The 15759-nt window shown below is 43.6% G+C and overlaps 1 protein-coding gene across 2 annotated transcripts in view; it reads right to left on the reverse strand.

The window, feature by feature from the left end:
* The window catches only part of CYTH3 (cytohesin 3), a 113517-nt gene that overhangs the window by 26037 nt on the left and 71721 nt on the right, over positions 1-15759 (reverse strand). For both annotated transcript variants that reach the window (XM_008018725.3, XM_073012802.1), the window contains 2 exons: positions 2824-2906; positions 58-122 (listed from right to left, as the gene is read on the reverse strand). In XM_008018725.3, the coding sequence (XP_008016916.2) occupies positions 58-122; positions 2824-2906 (148 nt within the window). The remainder of the gene's footprint in view (positions 1-57; positions 123-2823; positions 2907-15759) is intronic.

Raw genomic sequence — 15759 nt, forward strand, 5'->3', positions numbered from 1 at the left:
AGATGGAGGTAGAAAGAAACGAGTAAACAGCTTGAAGGTGTGGCCACAAATTGTTACCTCTCCTCTACGGAAGTTAGATTGTCGATCTCTGTCATCACTTCCGCAATTTCATATTTCAGCCTCTGTCAAAAAAGAAGAATTTTGAGGTGAGGAGTGGGTCTTAACCTTCCTCCCCTGAGACGGAAATTTTAGTCCTCTTGTGACAAGCTTCCCTGAGGTCTCATCTGAGCATCGCAGGGATGGAAAAACCAATACTATTATCAATACAGCTAGAGTTTCACAGTCAAAGCCACCACAACTTAGGAGAAAACAAAATTATTTGCTCACTTTTCATCAGATACCAGATTCAGAGGGGTCACTATGCAGATCCTAGGGTATCTGTATATAAAATCAGGCAGGGACATTGCGGGGGAATATCACAGCTGTGAAAAGATAAAACCAAGTCAGGAGTGGTGGTTCACGCCTGTAATCCCAGCATTTGGGGAAGCTGAAGCACGGGGATCACTCGAGACCAGGAGTTTGAGAACAGCCTGGGCAATGTGGCAAGGCCCCATTGCTACAAAAAAGAAGAACAGAAAAAGTAGCTGAGTGTGGTGGTACACACCTGTAGTCCTAGCTACTAGAGAGGCTGAGGAGGGAGGATTGCGTGAACCCAGGAGTTTGAAGCTACAGTGAGCCATGATCACACCATTGTACTCCAGTCTGGGCGACAGAGCAAGACTTTGTCTCTTAAAAAAAAAAAAAAGATAAAACCAGCAAAAGGAAAGCCTTGAGTCCTCAGTTCACTTAACTGCACTATTCAGCCCTGCCACACACACAGTCACCCGCCTCCTCCTTCAAGACAGCCTTTGTTCCTGGGGGGAAGCTGAGGCTCAAGTGTGTTTACATCGGCGGTCTCAGGCTGAAGCTCAGGTGTGTTTAGGTCGGTGGTCTCAGGAACACTTCTGTCACCTTGAATGAGATGAAGCACCATGGACAGAGCCCGGGGGTGAACAGAACTGACTCAGGGCGCTCAGAGAAGCCAAAGGCATCCAAGGGGACACACCCCCTTTTCCCTTCATGTGGCCCCTACTAATGAGAGAGACCTCTGGAAGCCTCCAACTTCCCTGGGCCTCAGTGTGCTCACTGATAAAATGAAGTAATTAGAGCTAGATTACAATTCCACATTTATCAGCAGGATGATTACTAACGTCCAAATAATATACATCCTTATTCTTCAACCAGAGACCGATTCTGGGTTATCTCATTTTTCCAAGAATGAAGGGTAACCTTACAAGCAAAATTTCCATGAATTACCTTTCAAATACAAAGACATTTTTATCTGGGACCCTATTATTCTGTACGCCAAGACACTCAGAATTAAAACGCAAGCTCCTAGAAAGGAGCTATTGTCTGGGACAAGGCCTGTCCCTGCCGTGGCCTGTGAAGCCACATTTACTTTGGCAATGACAATGACTAGGAAGCTTTTCAAAGAAGACCTCCATGTCTGCTTGACTTTCCCAAGGAAGCCCCAAACGGAAGCAGCCAGGGCCGGCCCTCTGAATCATTTCTGTAACACTCACAGGCTCTCCCACGCTGAGACTGCGGCTTCATTCATGTGCTTCTCCTGTGGGACTTGCCTCTACCCTGTCCTCTGAGTAAAGTACACAAGTGTGGGACAGCCCATGTTTGTATGCCTGTGTTTTTATTTGTCTTGGTTTAATGTTTTTTGTTTTGTTTTGTTTTGTTTTGTTTTTTTGAGACAGGGTCTTGCTCTGTCACCCAGTCCGCAGTATAGTGGCACAATCACGGTTCACTGTAGCCTCAACTTCTTGGGCTCAGGTGATCTTCCCACCTCAGCCTCCCGAGTAGCTGGGACTACAGGTACATGCCACCATGCCCAGCTAAGTTTTGTATTTTTTGTAGATATGGGGTTTGACCATGTTGCCCAGGCTGGTCTTGAACTTCTGGGCTCAACAGATCCTCCCGCCTTGGCCTCCCAAAGTGCTGGATTACAGGTGTGACCAACTGTGCCCGGCCTAATGTGTCATTCTACTCCTAACACCTAGTAGGCACTTGGTACACAGCTGGAACCCAAAACATGCCTATGCATTCATTCAAAGGGTATCTGAGAGCCAAAAATGGAACAGGCAATGTTCCAGGTGCTAGAATATTAACATATCGGTGGCTGGGCATGGTGGCTCAGGCCTGTAATCCCAGCACTTTGGGAGGCTGAGGCAGGCAGATCACAAGGTCAGGAGATCAAGACCATCCTGGCTAACACAGTGAAACCCTGTCTCTAGTAAAAATATAAAAAATTAGCTGGGTGTGGTGGCAGGCGCCTGTAATCTCAGCTACTCGGGAGACTGAGGCAGGAGAATGGCGTGAACCCAGGAGGCGGAGCTTGCAGTGAGCCCAGACTACGCCACTGTACTCCAGCCTGGGCAACAGAGCGAGACTCTGTCTCAAAGAAACAAAAAGCAAAAAACAAGCACATTGGTTAACGAAAGAGGGTCTCAGTGCACAGTCTGACAGAGCAATGCGCTGGTGGCTTGCTGCTCCTTTAGATGACTGTCTGTGGCTTTGGGTTTGCAAGCTGGCTGCTGCTGACCTCAGTTCCACGACGTCTTGATTTCTACCCAGGGTCTCACTGCGTGTGTGAAGTCTTTGCTTTCCCAACTTGATAACTTTTTCAATCTGTCTCTTTGTGTAGTTCTTATATGCACACACTGAACACTTTTTTTTTTTTTTTCTTTTATATTTTTGTGAGGCTACTCTTTTACTGTTTTACTCAAAAGCAAAAAATAGAGTTTGGGATTTTTGGGGGTTGTTTTTTTTTTTTACCTCAATGTCATCAATAAGTTCCTTTTTTCTTCGACGAATATCTAGAAGTTCTTCTCTCTCTTCTAATGAGAGGTCTTCAGGCACTGAAAGAAGAAAAAAATTATCAATTAAACAACTACTTTGGAGAACAAACTGGCAACATCTAGCAAGGGTGAGGTGGGTAAATGCTGCCACCCGGCAATTCCATATGCAGGTATTTATACTAAAGAAACGCTCCCATTGAGACTGTATCTAAGACACTCATAGGAGTGCTCTTTATAACCAGAAAACAGCCTAAATATTCATCAATAAGAACTTGAATAAATTGTGGTACATTCATAAAACAGAATCCCATCCAACAAAAATATTTTTTCAGGCCAGGCATGGTGGCTCATGCCTGTAATCCCAGCACTTTAGGAGGTGGAGGTGGGTGGACCACTTGAGGTCAGGAGTTTGAGACCAGCCTAGCCAACATGGTGAAACCCCATCGCTACTAAAAATATAAAAATCAGCTGGGTGTTATGGCGGGTGCCTGTAATCCCAGCTACTCAGGAGGCTGAGGCAGGAGAATTGCCTGAACCTGGAGGCGGATCACATCACTGCACTCCAGCCTGGGCGACAGAGGAAGATTCTGACTCGAAAGAAAAAAAAAAAAATTAAAAAGAATGAGCTAAGTCTATCGATATGGATGAGTCTCAAAAATAAAATGATGACTATACAAGAAGGCTAAGGCCAGGCACAGTGGCTCACGTCTCTAATCCCAGCACTTCGGGAGACTGAGGCAGGAGGATCGCTTGAGCCCAGGAGTTCAAAATCAGCCTGAGCAAGATGGTGAGATCCTTTCTCTACAAAGATTAAAATAAATAAATAAATAAATGTAGACAGTGCCCAGGAAAAGACCACAGGCTGACGAAAACATGATTCACAGCAGAGCTGACACTCGGCTCAAAGACAGACTGGACTCTTCAATGAATATGTGTGAAGACAGTTATTTACATGGAAGAAATAAAAGCAGATTGTATGTTATCAATCATACATATTTTCAATCAATTACAAGTGAATTAAAGACTTCAATGTGAAGGGGAACACTATACAATTTTTAGAAGTCAATATAGGAGAATGTTTTTATAATTTCAGGGTAGCGAAGGACTTTTTTTTTGAGATGGAATCTGGCTCTGTCGCCCAGGCTGGAGTGCAGTGGCACAATCTTGGCTCACTGCATCCTCTGTCTCCTGGGTTCACTGCACCCAGCCAGGGAAGGACTTCTTAAACAAGATGGACAAATTATAAATCACAAAGGAAAATATTAATACATTTAATTATATCAAAATTAAGAAATAGGCCAGGCAAGGTGGCTCATGCCTGTATCCAAGCACTTTGGGAGGCCAAGGTGGGAGGATCACTTGAGGAGTTTGAGACCAGGCTGGGCAATACAGTGAGACCCCTATCTCAACCAAAAATATGAAAAATAGCCAGGCATGGTGATGCACGCCTGTAAGCCCAGTTACTTGGGAGCCTGAGGTGGGAGGACCACTTCAGCCCAGGAATTTGAGGCTGCAGTGAGCTATGATCATGATTGTGCCACTACACCCCAGTCTGGGCAACAGAGTTAGAATCTGTGTCTCAAAAAAAAATTAATAAATAAAAATGAAGAAACTTCATTCACCAAAAGTTCCACACCACAAAGTGAAGAAGAGGCTGAGCCAGAAACTGCCAAAGAACTGGGATTCAAAATATATAACTCCTACAAATTATATTATTGTTTTTTGGAGAGACAGGATCTCACTCTGTTGCCCAGACTGGAGTGAAATGCTGCATGATCATGGCTCACTGCAGCCTTGAACTCCTGGGCTCAAGCAATCCTCCCACCTCAGCCTCCCAAGTAGCTAGGATTACAGACATGCCCCACCATGTCTGGCTAATTTTTTTTTTTAATTTAGAGACAGGGTCTTGCTGTGTTGTACAGGCTGGCCTCGAACACCTGGCCTAAAGCAAAACTCCTACCTTGGCCTCCTAAAGCACAGAGATTACAGGTGTGAGCCACTGTGCCCAGCAACAAGTCAATTTTTAAAAGACAAAACAACTCAGTGCTTAGAAAATGGGCAAATGGGGCCAGGCACAGTGGCTCATGCCTGTAAGCCCAGCACTTTGGGAGGCTGAGGCAGGTGGATCACCTGAGGTCAGGAATTCTAGACCAGCCTGGCCAACAGAGTGAAATCCCATCTCTACTAAAAATACAAAAAATTAGCTGGGTGTGGTGGTGAGCGCCTGTAATCCCAATTACTTGGGAGGCTGAGGCTGAGGCAGAAGAATCACTTGAAACAGGGAGACAAAGATTGCAGTGAGCCGAGATTGCACCACTGCACTCCAGCCCAGGTGACAGAGCGAGACTCTGTCTCAAAAGAAAAAAAAGAAAAAAGGAAAATGGGCAAATGACTTGCATAGGCACAAGACCAAAAAATTAATATGAATGGGCATATGAAAGGATGTCAACTCTCTTAATAGTCAAAGAAATACAAATTAAAATCCCAACAAGAGACCTCCACTAAAACTGTAGTAATCATAATTAGCGATTTTAAAAATTCAAAACCCATTACAACAAAGAGAATGGAAACAAAGAACCACCATCACATTTTTATTAGCCTGAAGCCAAATTGGACTAGCCATACCTGATTTAACCCACATAGAAAAGGAAACTCTTAAGCCCACAGTGGCATAGACCAAGTAACCTAATTTATGTGTCAGAATCCCCAAAAGGCTTAGGCTCTGGCTGCACCGGATAACTCTGGAGGGGGGCTGTGAAGGAGGGTCAACTAAAATAAGGAGAACTGGTTGACAGACTCTTTGAAATGCCACTGGATGCCTGCCTCTTCTCTCCCACACCACAGTAGAATGCTTATTTATCTTTAGAGAACAAAACAGAGAGACTAGGGCACTTCGAAAATGTTTGAGGGCAAGGGCACCCTACCAGAAACAGGGGTGAGAGGTAAATGCAGACATACTCATCACCACGCCCTCTTCCCCACTGGGCTCCCAGACTGCAGGCCACGGGCCATTTACTCCTCTACCACCACCCTGGACAGAGGTTGGGACAAGCGTCTTCTCTGAAGCATCCCACAGGCTTCAGCTCTAAAGATACTGATGTGAGGGGCAGACACCAACAAGCAGCACACCCACATCACCCTAGAGAGAAACAGTCAGCACCGCCTCCTACTGCACTCAGAGCTTCTAATATACTTTTCACTTCTTCCTTCTCAAACTGGAGGTAAGCCTCTGACACGCAAAACAGATACCAAAATAGACCCAAAAAAGCAAAAAGGGATAAAAGTGGTTACACCTTGGGGACAAAAAAGTGACAAGGCAAGGCAATGCTCACCCCCATTACAAACTTTACAGCTGACTCTTTAATACATGTACAACTGATGAAATATAAAACCTAAGGAAAAAAGCCAGGTGTGATGGCACACATCCACAGTCCCAGGAACTTGGGAGGCTGAGGTGAGAGGGTCACTTGAGCTCAGGGGTTCCAGGCTGCAGCGAACATGATCATGCCACTGGATCCCAGCCTGGGTGACAGAACGAGACTCCCATCTCTTTAAAAAAAACGAAAACAAAAAACAAAAAAAAAAACTTAAAAACAACATATGCATTTCAATCTCGCCAGACTGTGACCTCTCATCCTGAGAGAGAGGAGAGAGAGGAGAGAGAGGAGAGAGAGGGGAGAGAGAGAGAGAGAGAAAGAGAGAGAGAGAGACTAGTGCCATTAACAACCACTTTGGAAAACAATTTGTCTATTAATATCAAAGAAGTACATATGCTATGACCCAGCCATTTTACTCCTAGGTGTATCAGAAAAGTTCCTGTGCACTGCAACAGAAGATACGTAACAAGAACATCAAAGAAGCCCATTGTGTAGATTAAAAAAGGAAATAGGCCGGGCACGGTGGCTCACTCCTGTAATGCCAGCACTTTGGGAGGCCAAGGCAGGCAGATCATGAGGTCAAGAGATTGAGAGCATCCTGGCCAACATGGTGAAACCCCGCCTCTACTAAAAATACAAAAATTAGCTGGGTGTTGTGGTGGGCGCCTGTAGTCCCAGCTACTCGGGAGGCTGAGGCAGGAGAATCACTTGAACCCACGAGGTGGAAGGTGCAGTGAGCCAAGATCGCGCCACTGCACTCCAGCCTGAGCAACAAGAGCAAAACTCCGTCTCAAAAAAAATAAAAAATAAAAAATAAAAAAGAAAAAAGAAAAGAAACAGACAAATGAAAAGAGAAAAAGTAGGCCATATTCTCTTCCTAAATAAGCCAATGGTCATCTGAAACCAAAAAGCTGTTCATCAGAGAAAGTAACTTTTGGATGGCAATGGTTATGCCTAAAAAAAGAGAACAAATTTATTAATGTTTTCAAGGGTACTGTACTGTGTCTGATCCCTCATTAATGTTTTCATTACAATATAATTAAGACCACAATGTTCAGCTCATGATAAACATGGCAAAGGAAAAAAATTTTGCAAAAAGATACATTTTCTTCAGATCTTTCTTAATAAACTTTTGTCTCAAACAGAAAAAAATAAAATGTGCTTTACAAAGATACAGATAATACAATTAACATAAAATTTGTAATTTCCTGCTTCCTGTATTAGATCTAAGTGTCGATAAATTCCACACTGTGGTTTTTTCGTTTTCTTTTTTCTGAGATGGAGTCTCACTCTGTCACCAGGCTGGAGTGCAGTGGTGCGATCGGCTCACTGCAAGCTCCACCTCCCGGGTTCAAGTGATTCTCCTGCCTCAGCCTCCCAAGTAGCTGTGATTACAGGCACCCACCACCACGCCCAGCTAATTTTTGTATTTTTAGTAGAGATGGGGTTTCACCATGTTGGCCAGCTGGTCTCAATCTCTTCACCATCTGATCCAACCACCTCAGCCTCCCAAAGTGCCGAGATTACAGGAGTGAGCCACCCTGTGGCATTTATTTATTTGAGATGGAGTCTCACTCTGTCACCCAGGCTGGAGTGCAGTGGTAGGATCTCAGCTCACTGCAACCTCTGCCTCCCGGGGTCAAGCAATTCTCTTGCCTCAGCCTCTCTGAGTAACTGAGACTACAGGTGTGTGCCACCACAACCAGCTAATTTTTTTTTTTTTGTATTTTTAGTAGAGATGGGGTTTCACTGTGTTGGCCAGGCTGGTCTCAAACTCCTGACCCCAGATGATCTGCCTGCCTCAGCCTCCCAAAGTGCTGGGATTACCAGCATGAGCCACCACGCCCAGCATTTTTTTTTTTTTTTTTTTTTTTTTTTTTGAGACAGAGTCTCACTCTCTCGCCCAGGCTGGAGTATAATGGCATGATCTCGGCTCACTGCAACCAGGTTCAAGCAATTCTCCTCCCTCAGCCTCCCAAGTAGCTGGGATTACAAGTGCCCACCACCACGCCTGGCTAATTTTTTGTATTCACACTGCGGTTTTCTTAAGCAATCCTCTATGCCAAGCAATGAATGAGGAAGGAACTACAATTTACTGATCAACTATACTAGGCTGCATGCTTTAACAGGTCATCTCCATTAAACTCCCAAATAACTGAGAGCAGCCATTTTATAAATGAAGAAAACAAAGCCAGGGAAAGTCTAATGATTCTTTCCCAGGAGAAAGAGAAAAAATATTTGAAGAAATAACGGCTGAAATGTCCCAAATTTGATGAATGACATGAACATACACCTCCAACGTGCTCATCAAATTCCACATGGGATAAGCTCAAGGAGATCCAAAGTCATGCAACATGCTATTGGGTGGTCTGGTAGCTCAACGATGTCATCAGTAACCCAGTCTGTTCATCCTGCCTTCCAGTGTGTCAGTTTCATCCTAAAGTCGGTCTCTTTCTGGCTCTAGGCTTCCCCAGCAACTGAAGCTACTTGCTTCCTTAGTCCTGTGTCTCTCTCAAGAGTGAGAAGGCTTCCTTCTGAGAAGCCCATAAAGTCTACACTCAATTCGCCTTGGCTCAGTCTGGCTCCACCTGAGATTACTGTGATCGGCTGAAGAGCACCAGTGGAATGAATGAATGTGCACCACACTTAGCGCTGAAGGAGAAGAAACACAAAGAAATCCAGATCAAGAGATAATGTGAGAAGTACGAGAGAATGAAGGCCAATCAAGAATTTCACCAGGCAGAAAAACCAACATTGGACGCCCAGAGACCAAATAAAACAAAGCAGCAAGCAGGCAGTTCTCGAATCTTCAAAGCTATTACTCTTATGCATCTGAGGGAGCATCTTTTTTTTTTTTTTTTCTTTTTTGAGACGGAGTTTCATTTTTGTTGCCCAGGCTGGAGTGCAATGACGCGATCTCAGCTCACTGCAACCTCCACCTCCCACGTTCAAGTGATTCTCCTGTCTCAGCCTCACAAGAAGCTGGGATTATAGGCGCACACCACCACGCCCAGCTAATTTTCTGTATTTTTAGTAGAGATTTCACCATGTTGGCCAGGCTGGTCTGGAACTCCTGACCTCAGGTGATCCAGCCACCTCAGCCTCCCAAAGTGCTGGGATTACAGGCGTGAGCCACCACAACCGGCCGCATCTTATTTCAATATGGCAAAAAGCATATCTAAAAGTAACCAGCTGACTGACACTATCCTGTTACTAAAAATTAAATGTACCTGAAGATTCAAATCAAGTCTGTCAACAAGACTTATGAAAAGAGTTTTCTTCTGCTGAGCTCTCCTGTGCAGATATAGGAAAATAAGAGCCTGCAAGGGTAGAGGTTTAATTCAATCATCAGCACACACTTCTATTTCCTTTTTAAGAAAGTCTATCTACAGTTTCAGTCTATCTACAGTTTCTCTCCTCCTACCCTGAGGATAAGCAGGGTTGGTTGTTAACACAGAGTGAAGACGTACAAAGTGAATCTAAACACCAGAATGATTTAATTCTGAAGATCCTAAAATACCTTTTAATCGGAATCAAAGGGTTTCCTTGATTTTTATCTTTCATTAATACCTATCTTTTCCTACCCTCTTAAGGCCCTAAGGAGTTAAATAAGCACTAGCCATTTACTTTACCAGTATTGCAATCAGAATTTCCATGCCTAAAAGAAAATTTTGTACAGTGGGACAAAGATATAGTGGCTGTGTAGAGAAATGTCCTTATTTTCCAGAGATTCATGCCATAGTATATAGGGATATAATGCTACTATGTCTATACTTCGAAATACTTCAGCAAAAAAAGAACTGAGGCTCACAGCTGTAATCCCAGCACTTTGGAAGGCTGAGGCCGGCGGATCATCTGAGGTCAGGAGTTCCAGACCAGCCTGGCCAACATGGTGAAATCCCGTCTCTACTAAAAATACAAAAATTAGCCAGGTGTAATGGTGGGCACCTGAAATCCCAGCTACTTGGGAGGCTGAGGCAGGAGAAATGCTTGAATCCAAGAGGAGGAGGCTGCAGTGAGCCAAGATCATGCCATTGTCCTCCAGCCTAGGCAACAAGAGCAAAACTCTGCTTCAAAGGAGAGAAAAAAAGAACTGAGCAAAATTAAAACAATTATTAAATCTATTTGATTCATTATCCATTTTAAGAGTTTGAATTAAAATAAAATAAAATAATCCATTTGAAGAGTTTGAATTAAAATAAAAAATTAAGTTTCAGGTATCTGGCCAGGTGCAATGGCTCATGCCTGTAATCCCAGCATTTTGGGAAGCCAAAGCCAGAACACTGCTTGAGGCCAGGAGTTTGAGACTAGTCTGGACAACATAAAGAAAGTCTGTCTCTACAAAAAATAAAAAAGAAATTAGCCAGACATGCTGCACCTGCCCACAGTCCCAGGGACTCAAGAGGCTGAAGTGGGGGGATCGCTTGAGCCCTGGAGTTTGAAGATGCAGCAAGCTATGATTGTGCTACTGCACTCCAACCTGAGTGACAGAGTGAGACACTGCTCTTTAAAAAAAAAAAAAAAAAAAAAACTTAAAAAAAAAACCTTTCAGGTATTAAGTGGCTAGTAACATCTGTAGCAGTATCACTCAGGATATTTGGGGAAAGCATTACTAGGAGGTAACGTAACGATCCTTGACATGTGAAAAGGAGTAAATAAAAGGAATAGGAGTATGTGATAGAATATTTCTGAACCGGGTCAGGCACAATGGCTCACACCTGTAATCCTAGCACTTTGGGAGGCCGAGGTGGGCGGATTACAAGGTCAAGAGATGGAGACCATCCTGGCTAACATGGTGAAACCGCATTTCCACTAAAAATACAAAAAATTAGCCGGGCGTGGTGGCGGGCGACTGTAGTCCCAGCTACTTGGGAAGCTGAGGCAGGAGAATGGCATGAATCCGGGACGCAGAGTTCGCAGTGAGCCAAGATTGCATCGTTGCACTCCAGCCTGGGTGACAGAGCGAGACTCCTTCTCAAAAAAAAAGAAAAAATTTCTGAACCAGTCTCTGAGGAGCTTCTGTCATTTAAGTACCTTGCTGTCCTATTGTGTCTTTGGACACCCAGATTGCATAGCAAATACCAACATTTAGCTGCTGGACCAGCTGTTTAGTGACGTTCTATCAGTATCTCTCTGCATCCAAAATAACTTTGCAGTAACAGAATCTGCTGATCCACTGACAATTTCACACATGTGACTGCCATACTAAAAATGGGAAGATAAGCAATGTTCAGAGAAGGTGTCCTTCATTATCCAGATCTTTTCCACAGCAACAAACCAGCCTTCACTCAGTCACAGTTATCTAAGACTTGGGTTCACTTACTGACATCATGTATGTTTTGTCACTCAGACTCTGTTAGGTAAGAAGAAACAAAGGTCAAGTAGTTGATTTTTTCCTCCCAAGAAATCTAGCAGTTTATTTTTGAATGGATAAAGTAATATATGGATATGGTTACACATACAGAAACATATTAAAAAGGCATACAATGAAAACTTCCCCGCCAACCTCAATAAAGCTGCTTTAAAAAATAAATAAATAAAGGCAGGTTAACTGGAAATCACTGGTCTGGCATGAAATCTCTAAAGCTGGTTGAATGCACCCACCATGAGCTTCCCTATAAAATCCTGACATTCCAGACACAGGCTAGGAAAAGGTCCTTCAGATTCAGTTCTCGTCTGTGAATTGATGGAAGAGGCTGGACACACTGGATTATTTCTAACAATGCATCAGGCTCTAAAAGAGAATGAGTCTGCAGCACATATGGTTTCAACATTCTTACTCTAATTCTTGATAGCAAATATAAATGTGTCCACAAGGAAAAAACAATGTGGAAAGAAGGCAGGAAATCCTCCATTTTAGTAAAAGGGTGCTGCCAGTGAAGCTTTAGAATAAGAATCAGGAGCAAATTCACATCATTCAGCCAAAATCCTTACCTTTCTCAGGCACTAGCCTTCCACAAACTTAGATCTGCAAAATCACAGAGACTCACAGCTGGTGAGGTCTATGTTTTGGGTTCAGGTTTGTAGGAATTTCATTAAAGTACATTAAGTGTGGACTTTCTGCTTCCAGCCACCAGTAACAGGGACTGGATTTATCCTGTTGCCTGAAATGATGGGAGAAGAAAAGCAGCCAGGCACAGTGGTTATGTGCCTGTAGTCCCAGCCACTGGGGCGTCTGTAGCAGGAGGATCTAGAGCCCCAGAGTTGAGGCTGGCCTGGGCAACGTAGCAAGAACCTACCTCTAAAAAATAAACAACAACAACAACAAAAAACAAGCTAACAAAATAACAAAATTCTACACCCTGCAAAATCTCTTTCACAAATAAAGATGAAACAAAGACATTTTCAGATATAAAAACTTAAACTAATTTGCCACTAGCACATCTGCACTACAAGAAATGTTATAGTAGTACTTCATGCAGGGGAAAAGAAAAGATTCCAAATAAAAATTTGTTACCGATGCAAAAGAAAGTATTGTAAATGATAACTATGTGAGTGAATACTTTTTCATGACAGATACCTCTTTACAAGATTTACTGTTATTGTTTAAAGCACAAATAATAAAAAATGTAAGACAGAACAAAGGTTGGGAGGAAGAAAGGATAAGCTGCTTATCCCACATGTGAAATGGTTAACATCATTTGATGGTAGACTGAGAAATGAAAGATGTATATATAAATTCTAAACCAACCACTAACAAAGTGTGCGATAATATTAAGAAATTCAGATTATCTTATTTACCATCTTTAATAAAATCTAAGAGCCCATCAATTATGAGATGTATGCTTAATTTCAGACAGTTTAAAATGTATACAAATTTGTATCTCAGAATCAATGACAAATGGGAGATTGTCATACATATTGATACTAAAAAATAAGCAAGTGGTATCTCCAAGTTGATTCAGTACTTTCTTTCAAGTTATATTAATAATCTGGTTATCTAACAGATTCCAAGCTACCAAGAAGCTGCAGCTTTCTACTTTACTGCTATAAATGGTGACACCCTGACACACTGTATATACACACATCTACCAACACTTGAGATCTTCCACGGACTTCACCTGCAGTTCTAGGACTTCTCCTGCAGAAAGATGGAGTTTCACAGGCATGAACTGTGGCCACAGCACTCACTAGGTTTTAGTCGCTGTAAGTCAAATGTGATAATACATACACTGAACAAAACTTTGGTCATTTAACTCACAACTGTGTATTTTTGGCTACCTAGTCCTAATTGAAATTGATTCTCTCACCCTTAAGTTTACCTTTATTACTAATCAATACTACTTTGTTGTTTTGATATGGTGCTTTTTAGACTTTTGGTCAGTTCAGGGACTGGCCAATTCTGCAGGAAACTAAGAACACTGGCAAAGCATGGGCTCTGAGTGCTGGTTCCAGTTAATCCACTACATGGACACTACATGGAGCCGTGGTTTAACACACACAGAAATAACCCTATCTCATAACACTTTCATACCTAGCAATTTAAACTTATTGTTTATTTTGAGAAAGGATCTTGTTCTGTCATGCGGTCTGGAGTGCAATGGCACAATCACAGCTCACTGCAGCCTCAACGTCCCAAGCTCAGGTGATCCTCCCGCCTCAGCCTCCTGAATAGCTGGGACCACAGGCACATACTGCCATGCTCGGCTAACTTTCAAATTGTTTTTGTAGAGACAGGGTCTCACTATGTTATTGCCCAGGCTAGTCTCAAACTCCTGGGCTCAAGTAATCCTCTACTTCGGCCTCCCAAAGTGCTGGGATTGCAGGTGTGCGCCACTGTGCCTGGCAAAACTGAGCATGAGTTTCTGGAGACTACCGAAGCAGTGCAATGACACACAGAACAAACAGGCAGGCCCTGAAATGCCAGGGGCTGCGCTCTGCCTCTCCTCACCACTTGACAGTTACGTGACCTCAGTGGGTGATAAAGCAGCGTTCAATGACATCCAAGTGGGTAACAGGGCAGTCACATGTTAGCAACAACGGGAAGGGCCAGGTGAGTGGGGTGCTGCAGCTAGCCAAGATGCTGCACTGAGCTGCAGGGGCGGGCAGGAAAGCCACAGAGGCTCCAAGGGCCCGATTCTCGCCACCTCCTTGGAACCTTCTCTCTTGTCATTTCTCCTCAATCTCCACGTGCTGATCGTTACTGTTCCAGGACACTGGTTCCTTGCCCAGCCTTCTTTGGATTAGGTGAAAGGTAACATTTTCAGACACGAACCGGAGTTGGCCACTGGTGCACCACGATCACTAATAGAAATTCTTAAATAAAGTTCAATCAAGAGAAAGGATCCAATACAGGAGGTGTGAGCAGCAAGAGAAAATGATGAGCACTGGTTTCCATAAGTAAATCTAAAAAAAACCTGACTGTGTAAGATAATAATGTCTCATAGAATAAGAACAGAACTGAAATGCTCAACAACAACAGCATGTAAATAAGAAGGGAAGCAATTTGCTCTGAAGTTCTTAGGGTTCGAAGGCGGAGGGGATACATGATTAACTTTAGACTTGGCAAGTTAAGAATGCATACTAAAATTTCTAGGGTAAGCAGGAAAGGAATGGAGCTCAAAATGCCCAAATTGGGAAAGGGAAATTAAAACTGGAATGAGAAAAAATAATCCAAAAAAAGGCAAGGAAAGAGAAAGAGAAACACAGAACAACTGTTAGAAATACAAAATGCAAAATATTGGGTGCAGGAAAAAAAATCCAAATATACTGATCTTTATCATGGTAGACAGAAAAACACAGCCATGGTATTTTGCGGTTCCTCCTCTCAAGAAGGAAGTCTATTTCCCACCGTTTTCTCTGGACTGGCTTTGGGACTTCCTTTGACCAAGAGAAGATGGCAGATGTGACAGTGGGTAGGGCCCAGCACCCAGGCCTCAAGGTCTTGCCCCTCCCCTATCCTGGAACCTGAGACCACCATGTCCTGGGCCAGCAACCTTTAAAATGAAATCCATCGTGTAAAGAAACCACACGGAAGAGTCTCTGAGGTCCCAGCTGCTGCAGCACCTCAGCCAAGGCCCCAGACGTGTAAGTGAAGTCATCTGGGATGGGATCAGCCTCTGGCTGGCCTTACAGCTGAATGTGACAATGTAGGTGAACCCAGACAAGAGCAACACGTGAACCACCAGCCAGTTTGGAAACTCGGATGGTGAGACAAGAGGCCATTGCTGGGTTTTTTTTGTTTATTTTTTTGAGATGGAGTTTTGCTCTTGTTGCCCAGGCTGGAGTGTCATGGTGCGATCTCAGCTCACCACAACCTCCGCCTCCTGGGTTCAAGTGATCCTCCTACCTCAGCCTCCTGAGTAGCTGGGATTACAGGTATGCGCCGCCACGCCCAACTAATTTTGTAATTTTTAGTAGAAATGGGGTTTCCCCATGTTAGGCTGGTCTCAAACTCCCGACCTGAGGTGATCCGCCAGCCTCAGCCTCCCAAAGTGCTGAGATTACAGGCATGAGCCACTGTGCCCAGCCAGGCCACTGCTGTTTTAAGCCAATTCCTTTGGAGAAGTTTGTTATGCAGTAAGAAGTAACTGATT

The sequence above is a fragment of the Chlorocebus sabaeus genome, chromosome 28, assembly GCF_047675955.1.
Source record: "Chlorocebus sabaeus isolate Y175 chromosome 28, mChlSab1.0.hap1, whole genome shotgun sequence".
Taxonomy (NCBI): Eukaryota; Metazoa; Chordata; class Mammalia; order Primates; family Cercopithecidae; genus Chlorocebus; species Chlorocebus sabaeus.